We start from the raw sequence: 21,206 nt of genomic DNA, 5'->3' as shown, positions 1-21,206 counted from the left end.
TATGTAAAGAATATTGGACTTTTTTTCTACTTGCCAGGTCTAGTTTTGAAGTTTGGGATTTTCACATGGATGGGCAGATTAGATTTTCTGTTTTCTCTGTATTGATGGGTTTGTCATCGATTCCTCCTTGGACTATGGGCTCTTTCTTGGCCTTCAGTGTGTTGGTATGTGCTTGGGTTGTGTGTTTGGATTGTATTACAGATGCACGTTTTCTGTTCAAGCTACGTACCACAGGTGATTATTGTCTTATTGTTTGCTTTCAGGATGCTCTTCCTCTCCTGCCCTCTGTCCCCTAAAAAATGTTCCCCAAAACTTGGCATTGCAATTCCAAGTTCTGTGTGTCATGTTAGCAGATGACCAGGGTGAGGGACAGCTGAGATGTGTTGGCGAAGGACATATTGCAGCCTGGGGCGGGGGGAGGAATCCAGGCTGCATCTTAACGAGCGATTTGTCAGGGTTTAAAGCTGCCTTTCTTCTGAAAAACAAGAGTTTTTCCAAGCAAGCACGAGTCCTTTGCATGCGTTGTCATTCTGCCCTCAGACACAGCTTCTGCCTTTCAGGGGGAAGACCAAATGAGTGCTGTTACAATATATCTGTACTCCCCCTTCCTTTCCCTGCTGTCAGAGGCACGTTTTTCCTGCATATAATGGACTGATTTGCCTGGCATATGTTGTCTTACAGCTTTGATACTTCGCTTGGAGGGGAAAATTCAAGAATCTCTTGAACTTTTTCAGACATGTTCCATTCTGAACCCTCGCAGCGCTGACAACCTCAAGCAGGTGGCACGATCGCTGTGAGTGGTGTTTTATTGTTTCTCTTTGATGTGCCACCCAGGGCCTTCCATGTTTTGTTTTTCCCTCAGGAATCAAGTGAGATCCCAGGCTGCCTAATTCCAAACATGCTTCCTCCTTATCAATACTTGAGTTGGCTTCCAGGAGCGTGGGATACCCTTAAAAGCAGAATATCTGTTATCTGCTTGGCTGCCATTGTATTTTCTTTGTGCTTTAAGCAGGAGAGGTGACACACTGATGTCTAGCTCCAGAGCTAAGGGTGCTCACTTGAGCTGTGTAAGCTTGCCCTACAAACCCCTTTCTGTCTGTGAGTGTCTGGTTAGATCACCTGTCTTTTTTCCTTTGAGACAAAGGCAGAGTGCAGAGCCTGTGAATTCATTCCTTGCATCTCCAGTAACGTCAGGGAGTGCCTCAGCATCTCCCAGGATTGATGACCTTGGCCCTGAAAGGGAGCAGTGCTCAGATTGTAATATTGCTGAGATTGTAAACTTCTCAGGGCTTCTCACGCAGGTCTCCAGAGAACTAGCAAATGACGTCATTTCTCACTGGCAAAGGTGGTAGTGGTTGTGCAGCAGGGTTTCAGAGCAAGCAAAAATAAAAATTGAAATGCTTTTGCAGGTTTCTTTTGGGGAAACACAAGGCAGCCATTGAAGTGTACAACGAAGCAGCTAAACTCGATGAAAAGGACTGGGTAAGTGTTTCAGTGATTATTGTAGTATGCAGATGTCTCTGCAGTTTTATGAAGATGGCTGTAAACTTGTTCCAGGCAGAGGAGAGCTCACGCTGCCCGCCGTCTGAGCAGAGGAGGAGCTGCAAGGCTGAGAGGCGTTGCCTTTTAGCACAGGCTCACGAGCACGGGTGAGCCTCTGCAGCATCTGGTTTGGATCACAGGAGCAAGGCATCATTTCTGCCTGCAAAATCCTACACCTTGTCTTGGGGCACAGAGAATTGAGCAACACGTTTGAGCTTTGCAAAGTTATCGGTATTAACATAGCCATATATATATGTACACATTAAGGAAAGTATGGGAAGTAGCTCCCTGTTTGGAAACCCTCAGTTATCACTAGAACTTGCTTGAGTAATTGGGAAACCTTTTGTAATGCAAAACACCACTGAAAAAAGGTTACTCTCAAACTAGCTGTGAGGGTTACTTGTTGCCTACCAAGCATTACTTGTTTTGGCAAAACGTAGGCTGATATCTACAGGAGCTTAATTAAATTAGCTCTTCTGTATAAGAAGACAAAAAGTGAAGGAAGAGCGTTGCAAAGGGAAACGTGTGACAGTGGGTGAGAGGAGAGAGGACCTGGCTTGCGGTTAGCGGGGGACACCCTTCTGCGGGTGGCTCTTTTGCCTGTGGAAGTGGTGTTTCTAAGATAGACTTGCGACACCTGATCTCATTCCCTAAGACATCGGGCACTCGCTGACTTTAGCCATACTTTTGGTGCTCAGTACATCTAAAATCCAGGCTTGATACAAGGGTACATTTGGTTTTATTCAACTTACCCTGTGCCAGATAACTCAGAAACCTTTTATACCGTGGGTCTTCTTTCAGGTTTGCATTCCCTCTGCTAACCAAGCTACCTGCAGTATGTGCTTGGCATGCCTATAGTCCTATTTACAACCACAGCAGGCAGTCTTCAGTGGGTATTTTGATTATCTCCCATACCTGGCTCAGCACTGGAAGTGGAGCCAGCCTGTGCTCTTCCCTTACGCTGTCTCGTTCTGTAAGCCGCAGTAACCAGGAGTTACCGATTCATTACTGTTCTCCACAGTTGGAGAGACTGTGTGGAGGAAAATATCATTCTAAGAGGGTTAATGGGGAAATAAGAGTTTCATCTTAAAGGTCAAGGCTGTCTAAACTGAAGAAGCAGTGAAATGCTCACCAGAATAGAAACGAGGAACTGGTGGACCTTGCTTTTCCAGCAACCAGGACGTGCTGGTGAGGAGGGTGGCAAGTAGCTTGTCTGTTAAACTGTTGGTGATGAATTAGAGGCGTGATTGTTCCCTATGGTGTCACTGGAGTGTTTAGGATCCCTAAGTGATCTTCCTACTCTGCCACAAATGTGTTTATAAGATGCCAGAGGGATATCAGCCCTCCTGGTGCTTCTATTCGACTTTTATTTTGAAAAATTAAGCACATCTTCAAATTTTATTCAGCTGGGTGCAGTGTTGTTCATATCCTAATGACTGTACAGGTAGATTGAGAGCCACCCAGAAGGGCGTCTTACCTAGCTTCAGAGATCAGTCTTTGCTCCTTCTTCTCCAACAAAACCATTGTAATTTCTGTGTTTTCGTCTCGGTGGCCTGCAGTCTTTTGTGTACAATCACATTTAAGCTCTATAGGTACCTGAAGCAACTTGAATTTATAGATGTACTTGATCTACAGAGCCAGAAGGGTGTGGGCAGGTACAAAGGTCTCCCTATCCAGGTCAGTGATGATTGTTACCACTGACAGATTACATACCATGTATCTCAAACCTCATGCTGATTTGGTTTTTGGTGTTTTGTTGGTTTTTTTTTTACAGGAGATCAGCCACAACCTGGGTGTGTGCTACATGTACCTGAAGCACTTCAACAAGGTAATGCAAATGCTTCTCTTATCTACCTGACAAATGTGAAGCAGGGTTCCCAGAAATTTCAGTCTTTCCGGTAGTTTGAAGTGGGGCATTTGCAGTGTTAAGTGTTAAAGAAGTTTTTTGCTTCAGTGGTTGTTTCTGGGAGCAAAAGTTTGTGAGCTGTCTCTGTTTTCATTTGCATGTTGAATTACTTTGAGTCAGCTGGAAGTTAGTGAAGCTGGAGAAGAGTGAAACTGAGGTTAGCTTTGTTGCTGGCCAGGAGGCTTTTTCTGAACTAGGATTTTTCAGAGAGTCTTTCTGGTTTTAAAGGGAATGTTTGAGAAACCTCAAAGAGCTGCCTCAAACTAGACAGAAAACCAGCTGTGCTCCAACAGGAGCTGCTTCTGTTTACCGAGCCTTTTAAAACCAGAACCATAAACACCGCTGGTTTTGTGAGGAGCAGCAATCTGTAGAGCATGCCAGTTCCATCTTCCCGAAGAAAGAGAAGTGTAAGGGTAAAGACCCAAACCGTTTCCCCAGCATGCAGCTCAAACTGCTGCACCTCATGCAGGGAGTTTCTGAAGGAAAACTTGCTGCCCCTTGGGTCTGGCAGGAGTCAGTGAGAAGAGTTACGGGGTTGGTTTGCTGGAGGTTGCAGCAGGCACCTTTTTTCCTCCATGGGAAGTATTTTCTCCTGTGTCTGAAGCTCCTTTTGCACCAAGCCTGGAGCAAAAGTCACAAAAGAGCATAGCTGCAGTGTGGGCAGCACTAACTTTATTAGTTTTGTAGCTAATGAAGAACTTCTTGGAAGCTTGAGATGGAGTTTTGATCCCTGGTCTGAGCACGCTCTCTGCCGACTTCTTAGCTTTTCCGTAAGTCTGAGATGTACTGGTCACCTGGGCAGCAATACTGCCATGAGGACGTCTAAAGTATAACGAAGCCTTCAGGGATGACTCTCTCTTCGGTAGTTGGTGGTAACAAGTATCCCAGAACTGGATTGCAGAATTCCATTACTGTGTCAGCATTTCTCTTTCTAATCTATCACGTGTTCAGAGACAGCAAATCTACTTTGCTGTCCTGCTGGCTAGGCCTGAGGCAGTGAGGGGAAGACATGCTTCAAAGCGTCTCCTCTTGGAGGGGATTGGTGTGTGCCTGACAAGAGCTGATTCACTCCCCTTATTCACTTGGCAATCCATGCTCATTGCTGGAATAAACATTAAACGAAGAATAATCTGTAATGTACCTATTAAGCTAACAAATCTGGAGATTCCCTCAAACCAAACAAAATTCAAATACAGGAACAGGCCTGTGCTCCTCTCCTCCTTGGGAGGTCATTGCCTCTTCTCTTGGCTTGAAACATGCCACGTTGCCTTTTTCTGTCCGTAAAAGCACGTGGCTCCTGATGCAGAACTCGTTTCAACGATTAGCTAGGCTGGGTTTTGCTGGCGGGGTTCTCCGAGCTCAGGGGGCGTTAGCTTTTCCCTTTCGCTAGCTGCTGTGGATTGCTCTTGGGCTGTTGCTTCACTGAGGTCTCTGTAATCACTTTTTTTTATTTTATTTTATTCTCTGTGGTTGTGTGTTTAGGCACGAGACCAGCTAAACAATGCCCTGGAGCTCAACAGACATGATCTGACTTACATGATGCTGGGGAAAATTCATCTGCTGGAGGGGGAGATGGATAAAGCCATTGAAGTCTATAAGAAAGCCGTAGAGTAAGAATATATCCCTTTTTCTATCTGCTCATGTCCCATCCTATGCCAGGAGAAATTTGATTGGTGTCCCAGATCTGAATTGAGGACACGATTAAAAAGCTAATGGTAATTATAGTGTCTCTGTGAAAGCTGGCACTTTCAAACTCTTCAGCTGTCTCTGCTCTCAGCTGTAGTCCTCCTCCTGCTGACAATGTGTCAGGGAAGAAGGTAGCTGTTTGAAGGTCTGCCAAAAAAAAAGTGGAAAAACAAATGGACAGAGATGCCTGGGAGCAAACTCATCCAAAACTGGCTTCATAAATCCCAAAGGTTTATCTACCAAAAAGATCTAACCCTAGGTGTCTCTCTAACCTTGATCGTCTGTCAAAAATCAGTTGCTGGGTTTCACAGACTGTTTTCACTTGGAGTGATTTGTGTTTGAAAGCGTGTGAGTAGGCAGACTAGAGACGGGTCGGTGCACAGTGAGTTTCTCCCACCCCGTCACTGTTTCTCAGTACCATTATATCTTGGTTTAGGGCATTCCTGATTACGGCATTTCAGATTTGCCCATGCTTTTAAAATGTAGTTTTGTAATGGAGGTAAACCTAAAGAAAAGCAGGAGCATGCCAGAAGCCGGTGCAGGGTCTACATTTTTTGCTGTCTCTTTTCAAATACCGTTCCCTTACGCATCTGCTTTTGGCTGCTGTCTGACAGTGTATTGGGTTGGGTAGACATTTGGACTAATCTAGAATGTTTATTACGTAAATAATCCTTGCTAAGCGTCTTACCAGGTTTATATTTCTTATCTCGGTGCCCCCCTCCCCTCCCTTCTTCCTCACTCCTGTTTTTTTTTCCCCTTTTTTTATTCTCATCTGCCTATTACATTTGGCCTGCTGTTATCAGCCCCAGGATAGTCTGTCATTGCTCTGTGTTTATATACCATCACCCACAGGCAGTTTTGTTCTGGTTGAGGTTTAAAGGTGCCAGCACGAGTGTGCGTATTAGACTTCTTAAGTCTCAATAGCAGAGAATTGAAAACTTACTTCTGTTAAGGTGAGTGAGGCCACAAATACAGCATCTCTTTCTGCTTTTTCTTTTTTTTGTTGTTGTTTTAATCCTACTTATGTCTTCAAAATCTGCTGGGAATGGGGATGCTTTTAAAAGGGTTCACAACATTGCTGTGTGAACCCCAGACTAGCAGTGAGGATTGGGAATTGCATACAGAAATGAAAGCCCTTGGGACATGTATTTTCAAGCTCCTCTGTACTGAATGGAGAGGCGTGTATGGCCAGGGATACATTAACAGGTAGTGCCTGTCTGAGCGCTCCGGTCTGCAGGCTGCAGCGGAGCACAAAGCCATGGTGAGCAGTCCACAGCTGGTCTGTGAAACCAGGTTTGTAATCTTTTTATAGGGTAGTGAATTAAAAGTCTGATGACGAGTGTGTGTAGGATCCATCAGAAATGCTTAGGATTGCCTGTGCTACATGGCCCAAGAGGCTTGGGATGGATTTACAGGGTGGTTTATGGGAGTCAATGGAAAATCCCATTTTGTATTTCCAGGTCACTGATGCAGATTCATTTTGAAGCTTAACAAAGCCACATTATTTTATTATGCATCCAGATCTATTTCACTGAGCTATGTTGGCTTCCCATTTATATCTAGACGACATTTTGCAAGCTTAGGTGTAATACTGTTCATAGGAAGTCCCCATGATGGCAAGTGTTCTAATATTTGCATTTAATAATAACAGTTAATTTCCTGGAGTGATACTAGTATAATGTAGCATCGTAATTCCATGTTTTGTTTTTACCTTGTTCTAGAAGGACTAATAAACAATGCAGCTCTCTGGCTTTTGTATTACAGGTTTTCTCCAGAAAACACAGACCTCCTTACAACGTTGGGGTTACTTTACTTGCAGGTACTGAATACCTTTAGCTATTACGTGAAATTATTTTCAATATGACCAAAGTTTTGTTTTTTTTTAATAGAGTTAATTTCTATCCACCTTCATCTGACTTGCACACATTTCTCTAAAGACTGCCTTTAACATGACAGAGCTTGCTTTCCTATATCTTCTTTTTTCCTTTTGATACTAAAAGCAAGTTGATTTTCTGGACCTGAGCCAGAGCAGGAATTCTGTTTGGCAACTGCACTAATTCTGTTATAAATCCTCCAAGTATAACAAAACATGACTAGTCATTACCTTGTTTCTGGAGCACGAGTCTAGCAAGTTATTCTCCTACAAAAGCAGCCATGAAATTGTTAGTGTTAAAGCACCATAGAAGAAAATTGGAAGAGATTTAAATAACAAAGGCATGCTTATCACTTGGGTCTGTAAAATGTATGGGAAGGACCGTCTGATTATCCCAAAAGTAAGCTTCCCAAAGCGTGAACAAGCAAAGAAGAATAGGCAGTAGTGCCTGAAAGGTTTGATGGGCTAGAAAACTTACACCAAGTGCTGATTCCGAAAGATCCGTAAGCATTTCCCTAATTGTTTAGATGCTTAAGAATAAAATTTCGATCTTGAAAAACATTGCCTTGCTCTAGAGATAGGGAAATTCAACAGGAGCCTTGGATCTTCAGTGGATATGTGTGGATTGAGAAGGGAGTATGACATCGGAAGGGGGATCTGTGGATATGTGTGGATTTAGAAAGGAGTATGAGTATGACATGGGAAGGGGGAACTGTAAGATAGAAGTAGCTTAAGTATAACATTTGCTCTGTGAATTTAACCCCCAGTTCTCTGTGCTGTGATTTCTTTGGTTGGTTTATTGTGTCTCTGGATACAGACTCACCATCAGGAGTTCAAAGATGCTTCTACAGCCTTCCCACTTCACTATTAATTACAGAAGTCACTGGACACTGATGCATCCTGTTTGGACTGGTACAATTCTGGCATAACTCAATTGAAAACAATAGGATTTAAGTGATTCTAAGCAGTCTTGTGCTTCTATATGGACACAGTCGTGCCCACGAACACTTGCAGTCCCTTAGAAGACAAGGAAAGACTTTTTCCTGTGAAAAGAGTGCCCTGGGGAGTGCGGAAGTTGTGGTGAGGGAATCCAGGATGTGCAGAGTAGCAATTTGTAGCCTCTTTGCTGGAAGAGAGGAAGGAGCAGAGGAATATCAACCCAGAGCTCCTCCTGTGCAGAAATGTCAGAGCACCAAACCATATGAAAACCTTTGTTTTGGTCAGAACAGTGGATCCAGCCCAGCAAAATAAATCTTTAGAATCTGTTTTGTAACTATCAAACAAGAACATGTATCTGTAATGGCAGCACTGTAAAATTCAGTTTTCTCAACATTTCTTTTAACTGAACCAGAAATTCTGGTGCCCAAAAAGCATGTATTCTCCTTCTTACCCACCCTTATTCCTGAATTTCTGATGCTAATTTACTTCTTTTTCCAGCTTGGAGATTACCAGAAGGCTTTTGAACACCTTGGAAATGCACTTACGTATGACCCAGGCAACTACAAGGTATCATGAGGAGTGGAAACGAACCAGCTGAATGATGATGAGATACCTCTTAAAGCTAATGCCAGTATCAGAACTTTGCCATCTATATCCAGGGTCTTAGCCTGGAGAGGCTGAAAAGGGTCATGCCCAGAAAGGTTCCTCTGAAATAGATTTCTGGGACCTTTCCCTGGGTAGGGAACTGGATGCGTGTGGAGGTAGGGAAAGGGGAGGAGGCAGAATATGGGATGTTAAATTGATCCCTTTCATCTTTAATCTGAAGTCACCCCAAACCCAGGTGGAATTAACAAAATGGAATTTATTTTGCAAGGAAAGTCTTCTAGACATTATTTCAAAAATCCCAAGAGCTCTTCCCCAGTCCCTGCGACTCCTAGGCACGGAGCACAGATACAAATGATATTCCGTTATATTATTCTCCCATCTGCTCATAACCCTGTCCGTGCTTCCAGCTGTTGTATACAAATGTGACTTTTCCTTGGCTTTGGTCTGGGGAGCCAAGCTTGGCATCTAGGTTTCATTCCTGACTGTGAAACTGCTTCCCTTTTTAGCCATGTTACTTCTCTCTGCCACTTTTTCCTTCTGTACGATGTTAACGATGTAGAGTTTTGAACTGTGGGGTTGAGAAACGATGTATGAACGCAAGCCGAATGTTATTGTGAAAACACCTTTACACTTACAAATTTTTCTTGTCGCTGTGAAATATTATAAAGGACTTAAATAGTGTGGTTTAAATATAGTGTGTTGCAAACACTTGCTTTTTTTTTCCCCATGCATATTTCCATTAATTTGCAGAATCAACCAGTCAGTGTCAACTAGACTAGCTTTGCTGCATATGTCGTGCTTGCAGAGTATGTTTTACTCTCCGGTTAACTTGCACTAGAAGTATTTCTATCTGTGCTTGTTGGTAAAAAGAAACTATTAGTGCATAGATCTTCTCAGAGGCTCAGTCTCTAGGAGGTACTACTGTCACCCCAAAACATACCCTGAACGTTGCAATATTTCCGAGACGGTTGTGATCGAGATGGTGCAGGAAGAAGCAGCTTCAAGTCCTTTCTTTACCCCGTCTTCTGCTGTGTGTTGGGAGATTCTAGAGTCCCCATCTGCTCCTCGCTGTTGGTCTTGGCATCCCCTAGAAGAAAACACCTGAAAAAGTTAAATGGTTGCTCTTGAGATGGCTTTAGTTTATTAATTTTTTCCTGTTGTCTTCTTGCTATATTTGGGGAAACACAATTTTCAGCTGGTTCCTCAGCTGGTCACTTGTCTTCTCTCAAAGGCTACCTTGGCAGCTGGCAGCATGATGCAGGCCCATGGAGATTTTGACGTTGCCCTCTCCAAATACAGGGTGGTAGCCAGCACTGTGCCTGAAAGCCCCCCACTGTGGAACAACATTGGGATGTGCTTCTTCGGGAAGAAGAAATATGTAGCAGTAAGTATCTAGTTGCCTTTCTTTTTTCATCTGGAGCTAAATTCATGCAAGAACAAGATTCCTCTTGTGGCAGAAACAGGAGGTTTGTTCTGGGTGGGGTATGTGACAGCACATTTTTTCCTTTTTTGAAGGCTATCAGTTGCCTGAAGCGGGCAAACTACTTGGCTCCCTTTGACTGGAAGATCTTGTACAATTTGGGGTTAGTCCACCTCACGATGCAGCAGTACGCATCTGCTTTTCACTTCCTCAGTGCTGCCATCAACTTCCAGCCCAAGATGGGAGAGCTGTATATGCTCCTTGCAGGTATGCAACGCTCTGTTATCCAGCTCCGGTGGATATCCAGGTTAGGGGATGCAGCATTAGAGAGAGAGAAAGTTTGGGCTGAAGTAAAAAAATACTGGATAAAAGCTATACTAAGAAGCTATTCCGCAGTACGTCACTGACAGGTATGAAGTCTGAATAGTCTGTTCTCTCTCTGTGGTAAATAGGAAGGTTAAATTGTGGTCAGATCCAGACCAAAAATTAGAAAATACTTTCTACATGTAAGAGTTTGGGTTTGGGTTGCCTAAGGAGAGAGCATAGATTTCCAGCACTGGACATTTTTGGGATCAAGCGAGACAAATATTTGTCAGAAATGACGTTAGTACAGTTAATCCGGGCAGCAGCCCAGCCAACCCTGCTAGCACCTATTTATTTTAAGATGCAATGACATTCAGAGTTGTCCTAAAAATGAAGTCCGTGTGAAGCATTGACTTGTGTATGTACATTTTGCTTTGGTACAGTTGCTCTGACAAACCTTGAAGACATTGAGAATGCAAAACGTTCATATGAGCAAGCTGTGGCACTGGACAAGTAAGTCTTAATCATAGCTGTCAGCTGTTTGATCGTGTTGCTTTGCCTCCCTCACCTGGTTTCCTTTCCATGCTTTGTCCCTTGGTCTCCTTTGACCCTAAATGGTTTGCAGTAGGGAAGCATTTTTATTCCTGCAGCTGTGCTAGTCACTGTTTTAAAACCACCATTTATTTTTCTTCTTAAATTCAGGTCAGCTCTGAAAAATGAAAGGGAAATTTTGTTTCAGACCAACCCAAAGCTGATTTTTATTATGCTGTTTAGTTAGTGAGCCAGTGGTGATGACTTTGGATTCCAGGCCTCCTTCCAGTGAATATTTGTACACAGTGGAGCAGGTTGAAGAGAAGAAAATCAGTCATCCCAGAATATTTTGTAACCCCAGGTTTGAGCGCTGTGCAGAGCGATGAGAGGCTTGGGATGAAGCCTATTCTGAATTGAGCAGAAGGAAGATTTTAATTGGGAGAATGTGGGCAAGAAGTTAGTATAAAGCATATAAAAGGGCGGCAGTGTAGTCCTTTTTCCTCCATTTTGTTATCTGTGTTTGCCATCTAGCTCTTAAAATCAGAGTGCTTGGTTTCAGAAATGTTAAAATGAACCTTGCAGTATTTCATCATTTCAGGCAGAAAGACAAATTGGTCTCAAATGTATTAATAGTTTTGTCTCTGTCCTCAATTTACTGTGAATATTTGCATACTTACAGTACGACTCCTGAGCCCAGGAGTCTGCATGCTGGTGACAGAGCTGTGGCACAAGCACTCTTTCCGTTTGCAGTGGCTACCACAAGGTGGCATGAGAAAGTGTTGGTCCCTTTCCCTCTGTCCTCTCTAACCTAGGTGCATTAGGCTTCATTTTGGGAATTCTGAAAGTTCCTAAGCCCATTCGAAAGGGCAGCAGCTTTCAAAAATAGTGTCTGACACTGTAGTGCAGTTGTCTTTGTGATGTCTCAAGATGTTTACTGGGAATTACGTGGCTTGCACGCATGACGGCTCTTGAATCGCTTAGCCCTGCACAGCCAGCACCCATCTGGCACTGAAGTTCTTCATCTTAAGTATGAAGAACAGAATTCTGCATCGACAGAATTACACAGCAGGTTTAAATATTACTTCTGCATCGGTTTCAAACATCAGTAGGTCTGTGCAACCTCCTCAGAGGAACCAAACCTGTGCAAACTATGGTCAAAGACTTGTAAACATATTGCTGTGCAAGAGCGTTCTGCAGTTATGCATCAGTCATTCCCACCAACATCACTGACTGTAAGTCCAGTTGAGTCCTTTGCCTGGCTTTTCCTAATCAGCCTTCCATACCTAGCAAGGCAGTACAGGACCTTAAAGATTGCTCAGGCTGCTGAGTCATGAGTTTGTGTGCTTTGGTCAAAGGGAAGGAATAGAAATTTAGCTCTACAGCTTTGCCTAAGTATTTGGCACTACTGTGATGCTACAGCTATATAGTCTTACCAGGAAAACAAAACCTCCTCAAAGCAAAAATGAATGCCAACTGCCAGGGACTGCTGGGAGGAATATCCAGACTTTGTTAGGCTTGTTCTGCTGACATGCCGTATATTTTAGACAGTTATTGTGTGGCTGAATCCATGTCCCCACAGGCGTTCTTTGCTGGCGTATTAGGAACTGTTTGGCTGGGATGAAGATAGCCGTGTTTGTTTCCATTGCCATAGATACTTTTATAGCAGCGCTGCGACACTTGGCCTGGGTGCCATGCTGGTCTCTGGCATGGAAAGCATCTTGGAAAAATCTTTAAAAAAAGGTGTTTCTTCTTAGTACTGGTTCTAACTCCTAGCCATCCTTTCTTTCTGTGGTTATTTAGCTATTGATTTTTTTCTAATTGCCATATTGCTTCTCGGCTCTTGAAGGTGAATTAGCTTTATAAGGTTCAATTAATTTTAAAACTGGCTGTTCCCAGATCTGTCTGATGTCTTCGGCGTTTTGTTGTGTGGGTCTGTTTTTTGCATTTTCTTTTTCGGCTTTTTCTTTTTGGGTGAAGAGGTGGGGTTTTGATTATTTAATTACTACTTTTGCTTTGGCAAAGACGATGAGGAAGGTTTGTGGGTTGTTTTTTTTTTGGCAGGGTCAGTGTTCCAGTTTCTCAATTAAAGGAAAACCAATGGTTATAAATGCTATCAGATTTCTTCTAATAGTCTTCTTTCTTGCAGAGCTGTCATGTAGCTTACCAAAGATGGATAGTCATGGCCTGCAGATAACACTTTCTATTCATTGAACAGTGTTAGTAGAAGCCTTCCCTTCTGCACTTTTCACAAAGGGTGCTCTCTCTGTCTTGGCCCCCCAGGTGTGGGTTCTGGAGTCCTTGGGTGGCTCCAGTTATCCCTGCCACACTCCAGGAGAGGGCACCAGTCCCTCGCTCAGATTTATTGAGCAAACTACAAAGCATCTCTCACTGACCTGTGTGCAGTGATACATGTATGCAGCTCCTCTGCAGGGAGCTGTGTTTAGACAGTGCTCTTCCACGCACCCCTTGACAGCACGTCCCCTCTTCTGGCCAAATGCAACCTCTGGTCTTCCAGGTCTCGTCTTGCACCCTGGATGAGCCGAGCGTCTGTGTGAGTTTCCGTGCTGGGGCTGGTGATCCTCTTGCATTTCAGTTCTTTGTCAGATAATACGTATGCATTTTGCTTCTCCAAAATAAGGGTGAAATTCAGACTGCTAAAGAATGGTCAGAGCAGATTGTTGAGTGCGGCTTGGCAGGCAATTAAGGAAGGATCAGGTCTCTGAGAGCTTCACTTATCAGTTACAGAGCCAAGAGAGTCAGCTCGCTCTTTCCCTCCAGCTTACACTCCTGCCTATGCCAGAAGAAAAGCTGCTGTTTGGGGTTAATGTATCCTAGTGAAGAAAATGGATACTGTGGAAAATGAGACTACATGGAGCAATTCTGCCTTTTTGAAATCTTCATATGCTGTTCTGCATCAGGAAGGGAGGCAGGACTGCGCAGGATAACAGCGTTACCTGCGGTGCTGGGCTCCTCTTCGAGTCCTTCATGAATAGGTATCGCCCGCTGTTTCTCTGTAACAATACATACAGTTGTGTATGGTTTTAGTAGGTGAATGAGAGGGAAGAGGTGGGGAAAAGAAATGCAAACTGCATGTTCTGTAGCATGTCAGGTTGTAAAATACAATCAAAAAGCATGAGTCTGTTCCCTGACAAGCTGCTGTCTTACAAATTGGGAGAGCTGTGAGAGCCTGAGATAAGTCAGAGCAGAGATCAGAGTCAGAGCTTTCAGAGTATGGTGAAGCCCCCGTCACTGCTCTATCTCCCCACGAGCGAGGGGCTGGGAGACCAGGCAGTTACTAAAGACAGTCCTGAGATGGTCCCCAAGTGCAAAGAACTGGCTGTTGCAGAGGAGGACCTTGCAGGGGTGAGGCAATCGGCAGAGTCGTCGATATTGTCATTGACACTGCGATACTTTGCTGAGCCCAGGCACCGGGTCACTCACCAAGCACGTGGGACTCTATCGTGTTCCCACACGGCTCTGGCTGTGCAGCCCCTCATCTGCTTCGGGGTCAGAGCACACCGTGGCTTGTCTGTGCCAGACAATAAGGTGTCTCCAGCTTTGCTGCTTGGGCACGTCTTAGCGTTATTCAAGTCAGGATAAGTGTTCCTGCAGTGAATGCGATGCATCCTGTGTGTTTGCTGCAGGTGCAACCCCCTTGTCAACCTGAACTATGCTATCCTGCTGTATAACCAGGGCGACAAGAAGGGAGCCCTCTGCCAGTACCAGGAGATGGAGAAGAAGGTCAATGCACTGAAGGAGAGCAGTACTCTTGACTTTGACCCTGAGGTATGTGCCTAACAGTTGTCAGCGGGAACAAAGTAGGCATGCTAAGACTGGCAACAAACGAGGAGGAAATTTGACTTTGGAGTCCAGTTATTAGGAAGAAATTCTGCTTATGAGATTTTCCAAGTAAAGTAGTCGCCTGCTGAGAGCTGCTTGCTTCATTTCTGCTCTTTGCAGCCCAGTTCTTCAATCAATACACAGCAAGACAAGATTCCCTCTTAATTAAGGGAATGAATTAGCGTAGATGTTTCCCTTGAGCACCGAGGCAGTACCAGCTCCTCACAGCTCTCATTTTCTTTATGTGTGTGGTGTTGTTGACTTTATTGTTGTCTGAAATGTTCCTGTTTACAAGGATCTCCTCTTTTTGTTGCTTGAGAAGATGGTGGAGGTTGCCCAGAAGATGGGAGCTGCCCTGCAGGTGGGGGAGAGCCTGGTCTGGACTAAGCCTTCTAAAGAGTCTAAATCCAAGCAGCGAGCTGCTCCATCAGGGAAATCCTCCAGCACTCAGCAGCCTTTGGGCTCTAACCAGGCCCTGGGTCAAGCCATGTCCTCAGCTGCCGGGTACGGGAAAACCATGCAGCTTCCCCCAGGTACTTCTCTTTTCCTTCTCGTTAAAGTAGAACTGTGGGAGGGGAGAAGGGGAGAAGAGAAACTTGTCTTTGAGTACAGAGTTACAGCACGCGTTTAGGAAGGTATCAACTTGCTTACACAGTAGTGATGTCAGTATTTGGTAATAGCTTTCCCAGTTTTCTCAGTTAAGGAAGCGTGGAAGGAAGATGATCTCTGTGGTGCATTATACTATCCTGCTTTTGCAGGGGTGTGGAAACCCAGTAAGGTTTCCTTTCCTATCTGAGCCATGATGGGCAAGACTCCATTAGCCTGGGATTGAGATCTTGCTCTGGGCAGGAGGTGGTTTCAGAAGCCAGACCTCTTGTCTTCTTTTGGGAGAGCCCAGGAGCTGCCATGCACACGCAGAGGGAGACAGGCTGCTGGGGAGAAGGGAACTGATGGACAATTTTCTGAAGTGCTTTATCATTTCTGTTACAAAAATAACTGCGACTGGACTGCTTTTTGAAGCTGTCCAGCCGAGTCCTTCCCTTGCAGGTGTTGCTGAATTAGCTTTTAGTGTGGGCCACTGGACTGGCGGTTGCTCAGGAGATAGCCTCAGCCTTAGAAGGCTTAGGCCAGTATCTGCACGTGCGGCTTCTTGCTGGGGCTGGGTAGGAGCATTTCCTGAGGCACCATTCATAGCCTGACCCCCTCCCACCACTTGGCTTCCGAGGAGGAATGCACTAGAGAGATTGCTCATCGTGGTGATTTTCTGTCACTCTTAGTCTTGTTTCCTGTGGACTGAACCAGGAGAGAGATTTGTAATCCAGACCTCTTTCTTTGGCACTCCTAAGGACCTGTTCCACTTCTCACGCATGGAATAAACTTTCTGTGCAGGGAAGACTTAGTCAGGAAAGCTGAAAAATAAAACATACAGGAGTTTGGGGTTTACCTGAAGGACTTCAAGCAACCTGGTCTCGTGGAAAGTGTCCCTGCCCATGGCAGGGGGGGTGGAACTTGGTGATCTTTAAGGTCCCTTCCAACCCAAACCCCTCTGTAATTCTATGACATTATCATCCACATCACAGAATGGTTCATAACATCATTTGTCAGCCTAAATCTAAGCGTAGAAACAACTTCAGCGTGGAAGGGTCCTGTTTTGATTTTATTAGCTAAGTCGCTACTTTAAGTGCCTGGAAACTCTCCCTGACTTTGCTAACACTGTGAACTGAAAACAGTACTGTGGTTTTGGCTCCAGCTTGAATATAAACCAGCTTCAGTAGAACTATTTTATCTTCCAAAGCATGAGTTAATTTGTAAGTTTGTACTGACTTCTCACAGCAGCCCAGCTAAATGAGATCCTGTACCTTAGCTTCCCTTCAGCAGAACTGCGGGTACTGTAAGGTCTCCAGCTGGATAACTCACGAGAGTTGAGCGTTATCAATAAGGTAATGCTAGACAGAAGAAATCAGAGAGTAATTAATAGTTGTGATTGTTCTGCATCTCCATGCTGCCTGGAAGGGCAAAAAGAATAGACAAAAGCCATGCAGTCATACAGTAACTGTAACCGTGTTCTCTCCCCAGGTGCTGGAGCATCAGCTCCGCTTGCAAAGCCTCCCTCGCTGCCTCTGGAACCAGAACCAGAACCAGGCTCAGAAACAAGCCCCGAGGAGAGCTCGGTGCCGACAGGGGCCGAGGAACAGAAGAAAGAAAAGCGCAAGAGCCGGCAGGCAGCGGACTAGGACGGACTCTGGTCAGGACAGGCAGGTGCAGGAGCATCTCCGGAGCTGCCTGCTGACTTGTGGGGAAAGGGACCTGCCCTCTCCCCTGACCCACAGTGGCTTCACCCCCTGTCAGTTAGTCTAAATGCGTCTGTTTTCTGTTAATGGTTTTAGCATGTGGTCTCTACCTTGTCCCAAGGAGTCATTACAGCAATCAGAAGAGGTTTCTGCATAGCTACCGTTCGTGTGGTCTCAGGTTACTACAAGAGGCTGGAGATCCGTCTCTCCACAGGGTTGGCAGTCTCCAGTGTTTGAGTGTAAGTCCTCCAGAAGGATGCTGAGGCATCCAGTATGTTTAGAAAAGCCAGCAGGAGTGACTTAGCATCCTGGATCCCAAAGAGGATCAAACCCTTCCAGTGGCTGAACTTGTAAGCGGCCGAGGAAGCCCTGCACAGGCTGTAGTAAGGTCAGTGGTAATGGGCTCGAGAGGGGGTGAAGGTAGTGCACCTCACCAGGGCAAGTGCAGAGCAGTAAGCCAGGCTCAGGACTAGCACAGCATGGCTTACTGTGAGACAGAGGCTTGTCACTCCCTCTTTCACCAGGGCGAGATTTTCTAAATGCTTTCTCAAAGCTGAAGAGAGGAAGCTGAACCAGCCGGGAGCTGGTGGTCCTGAGCGGGGCAATGTCATGGTCAGAGGGCACAAGAGGCACTTAAAAGCCCATGCTTTCTTTAGCGGTGGCAGTTGTGAAAGCGAAGGTGAGCTGCTGTGGCTTGAGGTGATCACGCCGTTAACATGCAGCCTGGTGGAGGATGGATGGCCGAAGCAGACCTGCTGCGCTGGTCTAACAGCCAGCTGAGCCGGCTTCCGTAGGACTGTTCGTCTTCTGATCCCAGGATCACTTTGTATTTCTTGAATCCAGCCTATTTTTAAGCATAAGCTTCGTTGTGGTAGCTAAGAAAATCGCAAAGCTGTCCCACAGTAGTGCCAGTGCTCAGAGGCTGGCTATTTGGGAAGCAGGCTAGCCGCAGCAGCAAAAAAAGTCTGCCAAATTCCTCATTATTTGCTGAGAAAAAGGGTAAATGAGCCTCAGTGAAGCTCTGCTCATGTGATTTGAGTTCTTCCTACAGAATTTGTATTGCCCAGTGTGTGGGGGAAGATTAGTTTGCAGGGGGGAAAAAGAAAAAACTAAGGCTTTTCAGAAAAGATATGGTCAGCTTCAATGCTAAATTTGAATCATTTTAGTATGATAGCAGCCATGCTCTGAATAATTTAGTTACGCCCTCCTTACAGTTGCATTTTAGGAGAAATCATTTATGGTAGCTGCAAGGTAGCGAAGTATTTTAATGCTCATGTGATACTAGAGATGCTTTGAAGACGTTTCTATCCTTGAACAGCAAAATCTTAGCCTTCCTCTTCTCTGCTACTATCAGTTTGTTGCCTCTGGGATTTACCCAGAGCTTCACCCAGGTCCTCAAAACAACTGCTTTTGGGAACTAGAGGCAGGACCATCATACTTTATGTAAAGAATGAGCTTGCCCAACAAAACTGAAGCTTTGGGGTTCAGTGTATCTGCTGGTTAAGCTACCCAGCTTTTTAAGATGTATTTCCTGCTTTTAGTTCTGCACCGTTGCATTGTGTCACTCCATAATTAACAAGTCCAACAGAGGAGGGTTAGTAATGGCAACTTCTCTGTAGGAGCAACGTACAAGCAGCGTGACCAAGGCTTTGGCTATATTAACAACCTTCATCCTAACCTGTGCTTTGTGGTTAGCTGCTGTTATCCAGAATGACATTAATGCATCTTCAGCGCACAACTAGGAACTAAAGTGCTATCCTGTTCCCTGGAGACCACTAAAAGAGCAGGAACCCTTCACTTTCTCCTCTGGTTTGATCGCCAAAACTGCCTGCTGATCTCAAATGGGGCTTTTTTCCCAGCTGTACTCTGCTGATTGGTTTTCTATCTGCACAGCCTCCGCATAGCACTGCTGTAAGGTTTCCCTCCTGCTAGGAGTTGAAGAAAACAGAGGATCTTTTGTGGAGCACTGGCAAATTTAAACAAACCAGACAAGAAGCAGTGTAAATCAGGTACGGTGCAGCCATTTTTATTCACATTAAACTTTTTACACTGAAAGTTACTGCCGCGTAACAGGGCGCCTGTGAAGAAGAGGTTAGGATTGCAGAGCAAGGGTAGGCAGGGTGTGGGAACTCTCTCCCTCACCCCCAAACTTTAGTTCAAGACAGTTTTTTTTTTTCCCCCGATAGCAACTGATTGCTGTGATCTTTTAGTCTTACCACAAAGCCTTTTAAGCCATGGAGGTTCCAGTACAAGGAACTGTGAGCATGGTTCCAGGTAGGTGAGCACCAGCGTTGCTGACAGAGGAAGGTTTCCCCTCCATCTGCTCATGACCCTGTTTTCATTTTATGAGCTGCTTTCCCCTGCCTTCGGCTTGTAGAAAAGTGACCTTAGACTGTAGCGTTCTGAAACTCCTTTGCTATATTCAGCCCTCAGCCCACCGCTGTTCTCAACTTACAGCCCACCAGCGACACAAGGAACAATCCAAGATGGTTCTCTTCTCTCCCAGTCCCACCGGTGTAACTTACTACCTTCTTGGCTGTTAGGATGCTTCTATAGGGTAAATCTTGCACGTTAGTATGTAGGGTATACTACACTTGGAGGTACTGTAAAGGTATTTAAAATAAATATCTATTTTGGTGAAAAGCTTATGTAGACAAGTAACCAATTCTACAAAAAGAAATAGTAGCACCTTGTTGCTTTCAGGATTTGAAGGGAGCTTCATGTACATCTAAGGAAGCATTTTTAAGCATGTAATTACAGTTGGATAATAAATAGAACTGCAGTTCATTGTCCTGTTCCCTCTCCTCCCCCTGGGTATTGTGATGATGGCATTTGCATACAGTAAATTCATAGTATCTTAATGGAGTGCTTTTTTTATGCTATCTAATGATGAGAATGAGGCCGGACTGTTCTTTCAACTGAAATTAAGCAAGGGATTTTTCAGTACTAAGTCATTTAGGGATTTTGGAAACGATACCTTATGCTCCAAAACCTGTTTCTGGCATCAGCCATAATTCTAATCTTCTCTTTTTACCCCCATAATTGAAATTTTAAGATGGAAAATAATAATGAGCTTAATTTCTAGGGAAGTAGAAACCATCTGCTTTAGGACTTTTTTTTCCCTGTTTTAGAAAAGCATATCTCATTAACCAGGTTAAATCATGCAGCTTACAAGGTAGACTGCAGCTTGACTTCCTTGCAGGAAAGAAACTAGAAGACGCTCAAACAGCAACGCCTGAACAGCAAGACCTCATTTCAGCCAAGAGTGATGGTACATCCATCCAGCAATGTGTATTCAACCCAGTCAACTCTAGTTTTGAGGTCCCCGAGACAACTGGATGTTGATTTATGATAGGGGCAGTGTTAGCGTATACTCGCCATGCTCCTGTACATGGTCTTGCCCAGTTGTGGTGACTGACAGGCAATATTGAGCAAGGTGGACCTTGGGTCCTACTCAACATCCCGCTCTTGCATAAGATGTTAAAAATTTAGACTTCCCTCTTGGGAAGTGGCATTCAGTTGGTAAAGCCTCATCTACAGGGACAGACAAGCCTTGGTGCTGAATGAAATAAAACAAACTGCTAAAATAATAAGCTGCACACATAAATACACTACAAAAAAAAGCACATATCGTAACAAGGAGTTCATCTGCTGAGACTGTTTTATATAATAGAAAGCACAGTTCTGCCACAAGGAAGGCTTTACCACTCGCTCAAACCAAACTGCACAAAAATTGGTGTTTTTAAATGAAGGATACATGTGAGATTCGAACCCAGTTTTACCCAGGCTGCACTGACTACGGAGCAGCTTTCCTGAGAAATTCACAGGGGAGGGTTTCAGGGTATTATTATTTTTTTTTGTTTCCCCCACTTGCATTTAATGAGCTCATTCCCCCTTAGCTGCCAGCATTTGTATCCTTCAGCTGCTATGAGCTCTTCTCAGCGAAGGCTGAGACCTGGCTCAGTCTCAAAGCGACAGCGAGCTGTCTGGAACAGACGCCTTTCCGAGCTTCTGGCACAGAAGGTAATGGCCGCGTGTGCTATTTCCAACTTGCATTTGTTTCCTTTGCTGAGAGAACATCCTCCCACAAGAGTTTGGATCAATAACTCCCTGAGAATTCAGCCTGGTTGGCGCTTAGGATCCACCTGAGATATTCCAGAAGAAACTGCTCCATCTGTTACGGAAAAAAACTTCATCTGACATCTCTGAACACACGAGAACAATTGTTCTGGCTCCGAGAGAAAGTTTTACTGAAGAGTTTGATCAGAC

General features: G+C 44.7%; 1 protein-coding gene across 1 annotated transcript in view; it reads left to right on the top strand.

The window, feature by feature from the left end:
- The window catches only part of BBS4 (Bardet-Biedl syndrome 4), a gene marked incomplete at both ends in the record, with an annotated part of 40,400 nt that extends 23,520 nt beyond the window's left edge, over window positions 1-16,880 (top strand). Inside the window, 12 exons of the mRNA XM_082005442.1 lie at window positions 682-793; window positions 1,410-1,482; window positions 3,317-3,370; window positions 4,931-5,058; window positions 6,899-6,953; window positions 8,445-8,513; window positions 9,784-9,936; window positions 10,068-10,239; window positions 10,719-10,788; window positions 14,451-14,592; window positions 14,969-15,179; window positions 16,723-16,880. Of these exons, the coding sequence (XP_081861568.1) occupies window positions 682-793; window positions 1,410-1,482; window positions 3,317-3,370; window positions 4,931-5,058; window positions 6,899-6,953; window positions 8,445-8,513; window positions 9,784-9,936; window positions 10,068-10,239; window positions 10,719-10,788; window positions 14,451-14,592; window positions 14,969-15,179; window positions 16,723-16,880 (1,397 nt within the window). The remainder of the gene's footprint in view (window positions 1-681; window positions 794-1,409; window positions 1,483-3,316; window positions 3,371-4,930; window positions 5,059-6,898; window positions 6,954-8,444; window positions 8,514-9,783; window positions 9,937-10,067; window positions 10,240-10,718; window positions 10,789-14,450; window positions 14,593-14,968; window positions 15,180-16,722) is intronic.
- Window positions 16,881-21,206: the final 4,326 nt, after the last annotated feature.

Source organism: Phaethon aethereus (genome assembly GCF_964289735.1).
Source record: "Phaethon aethereus genome assembly, chromosome: 12".
Lineage (NCBI taxonomy): Eukaryota > Metazoa > Chordata > Aves > Phaethontiformes > Phaethontidae > Phaethon > Phaethon aethereus.
This window is presented reverse-complemented; position numbering and strand designations above follow the sequence as displayed.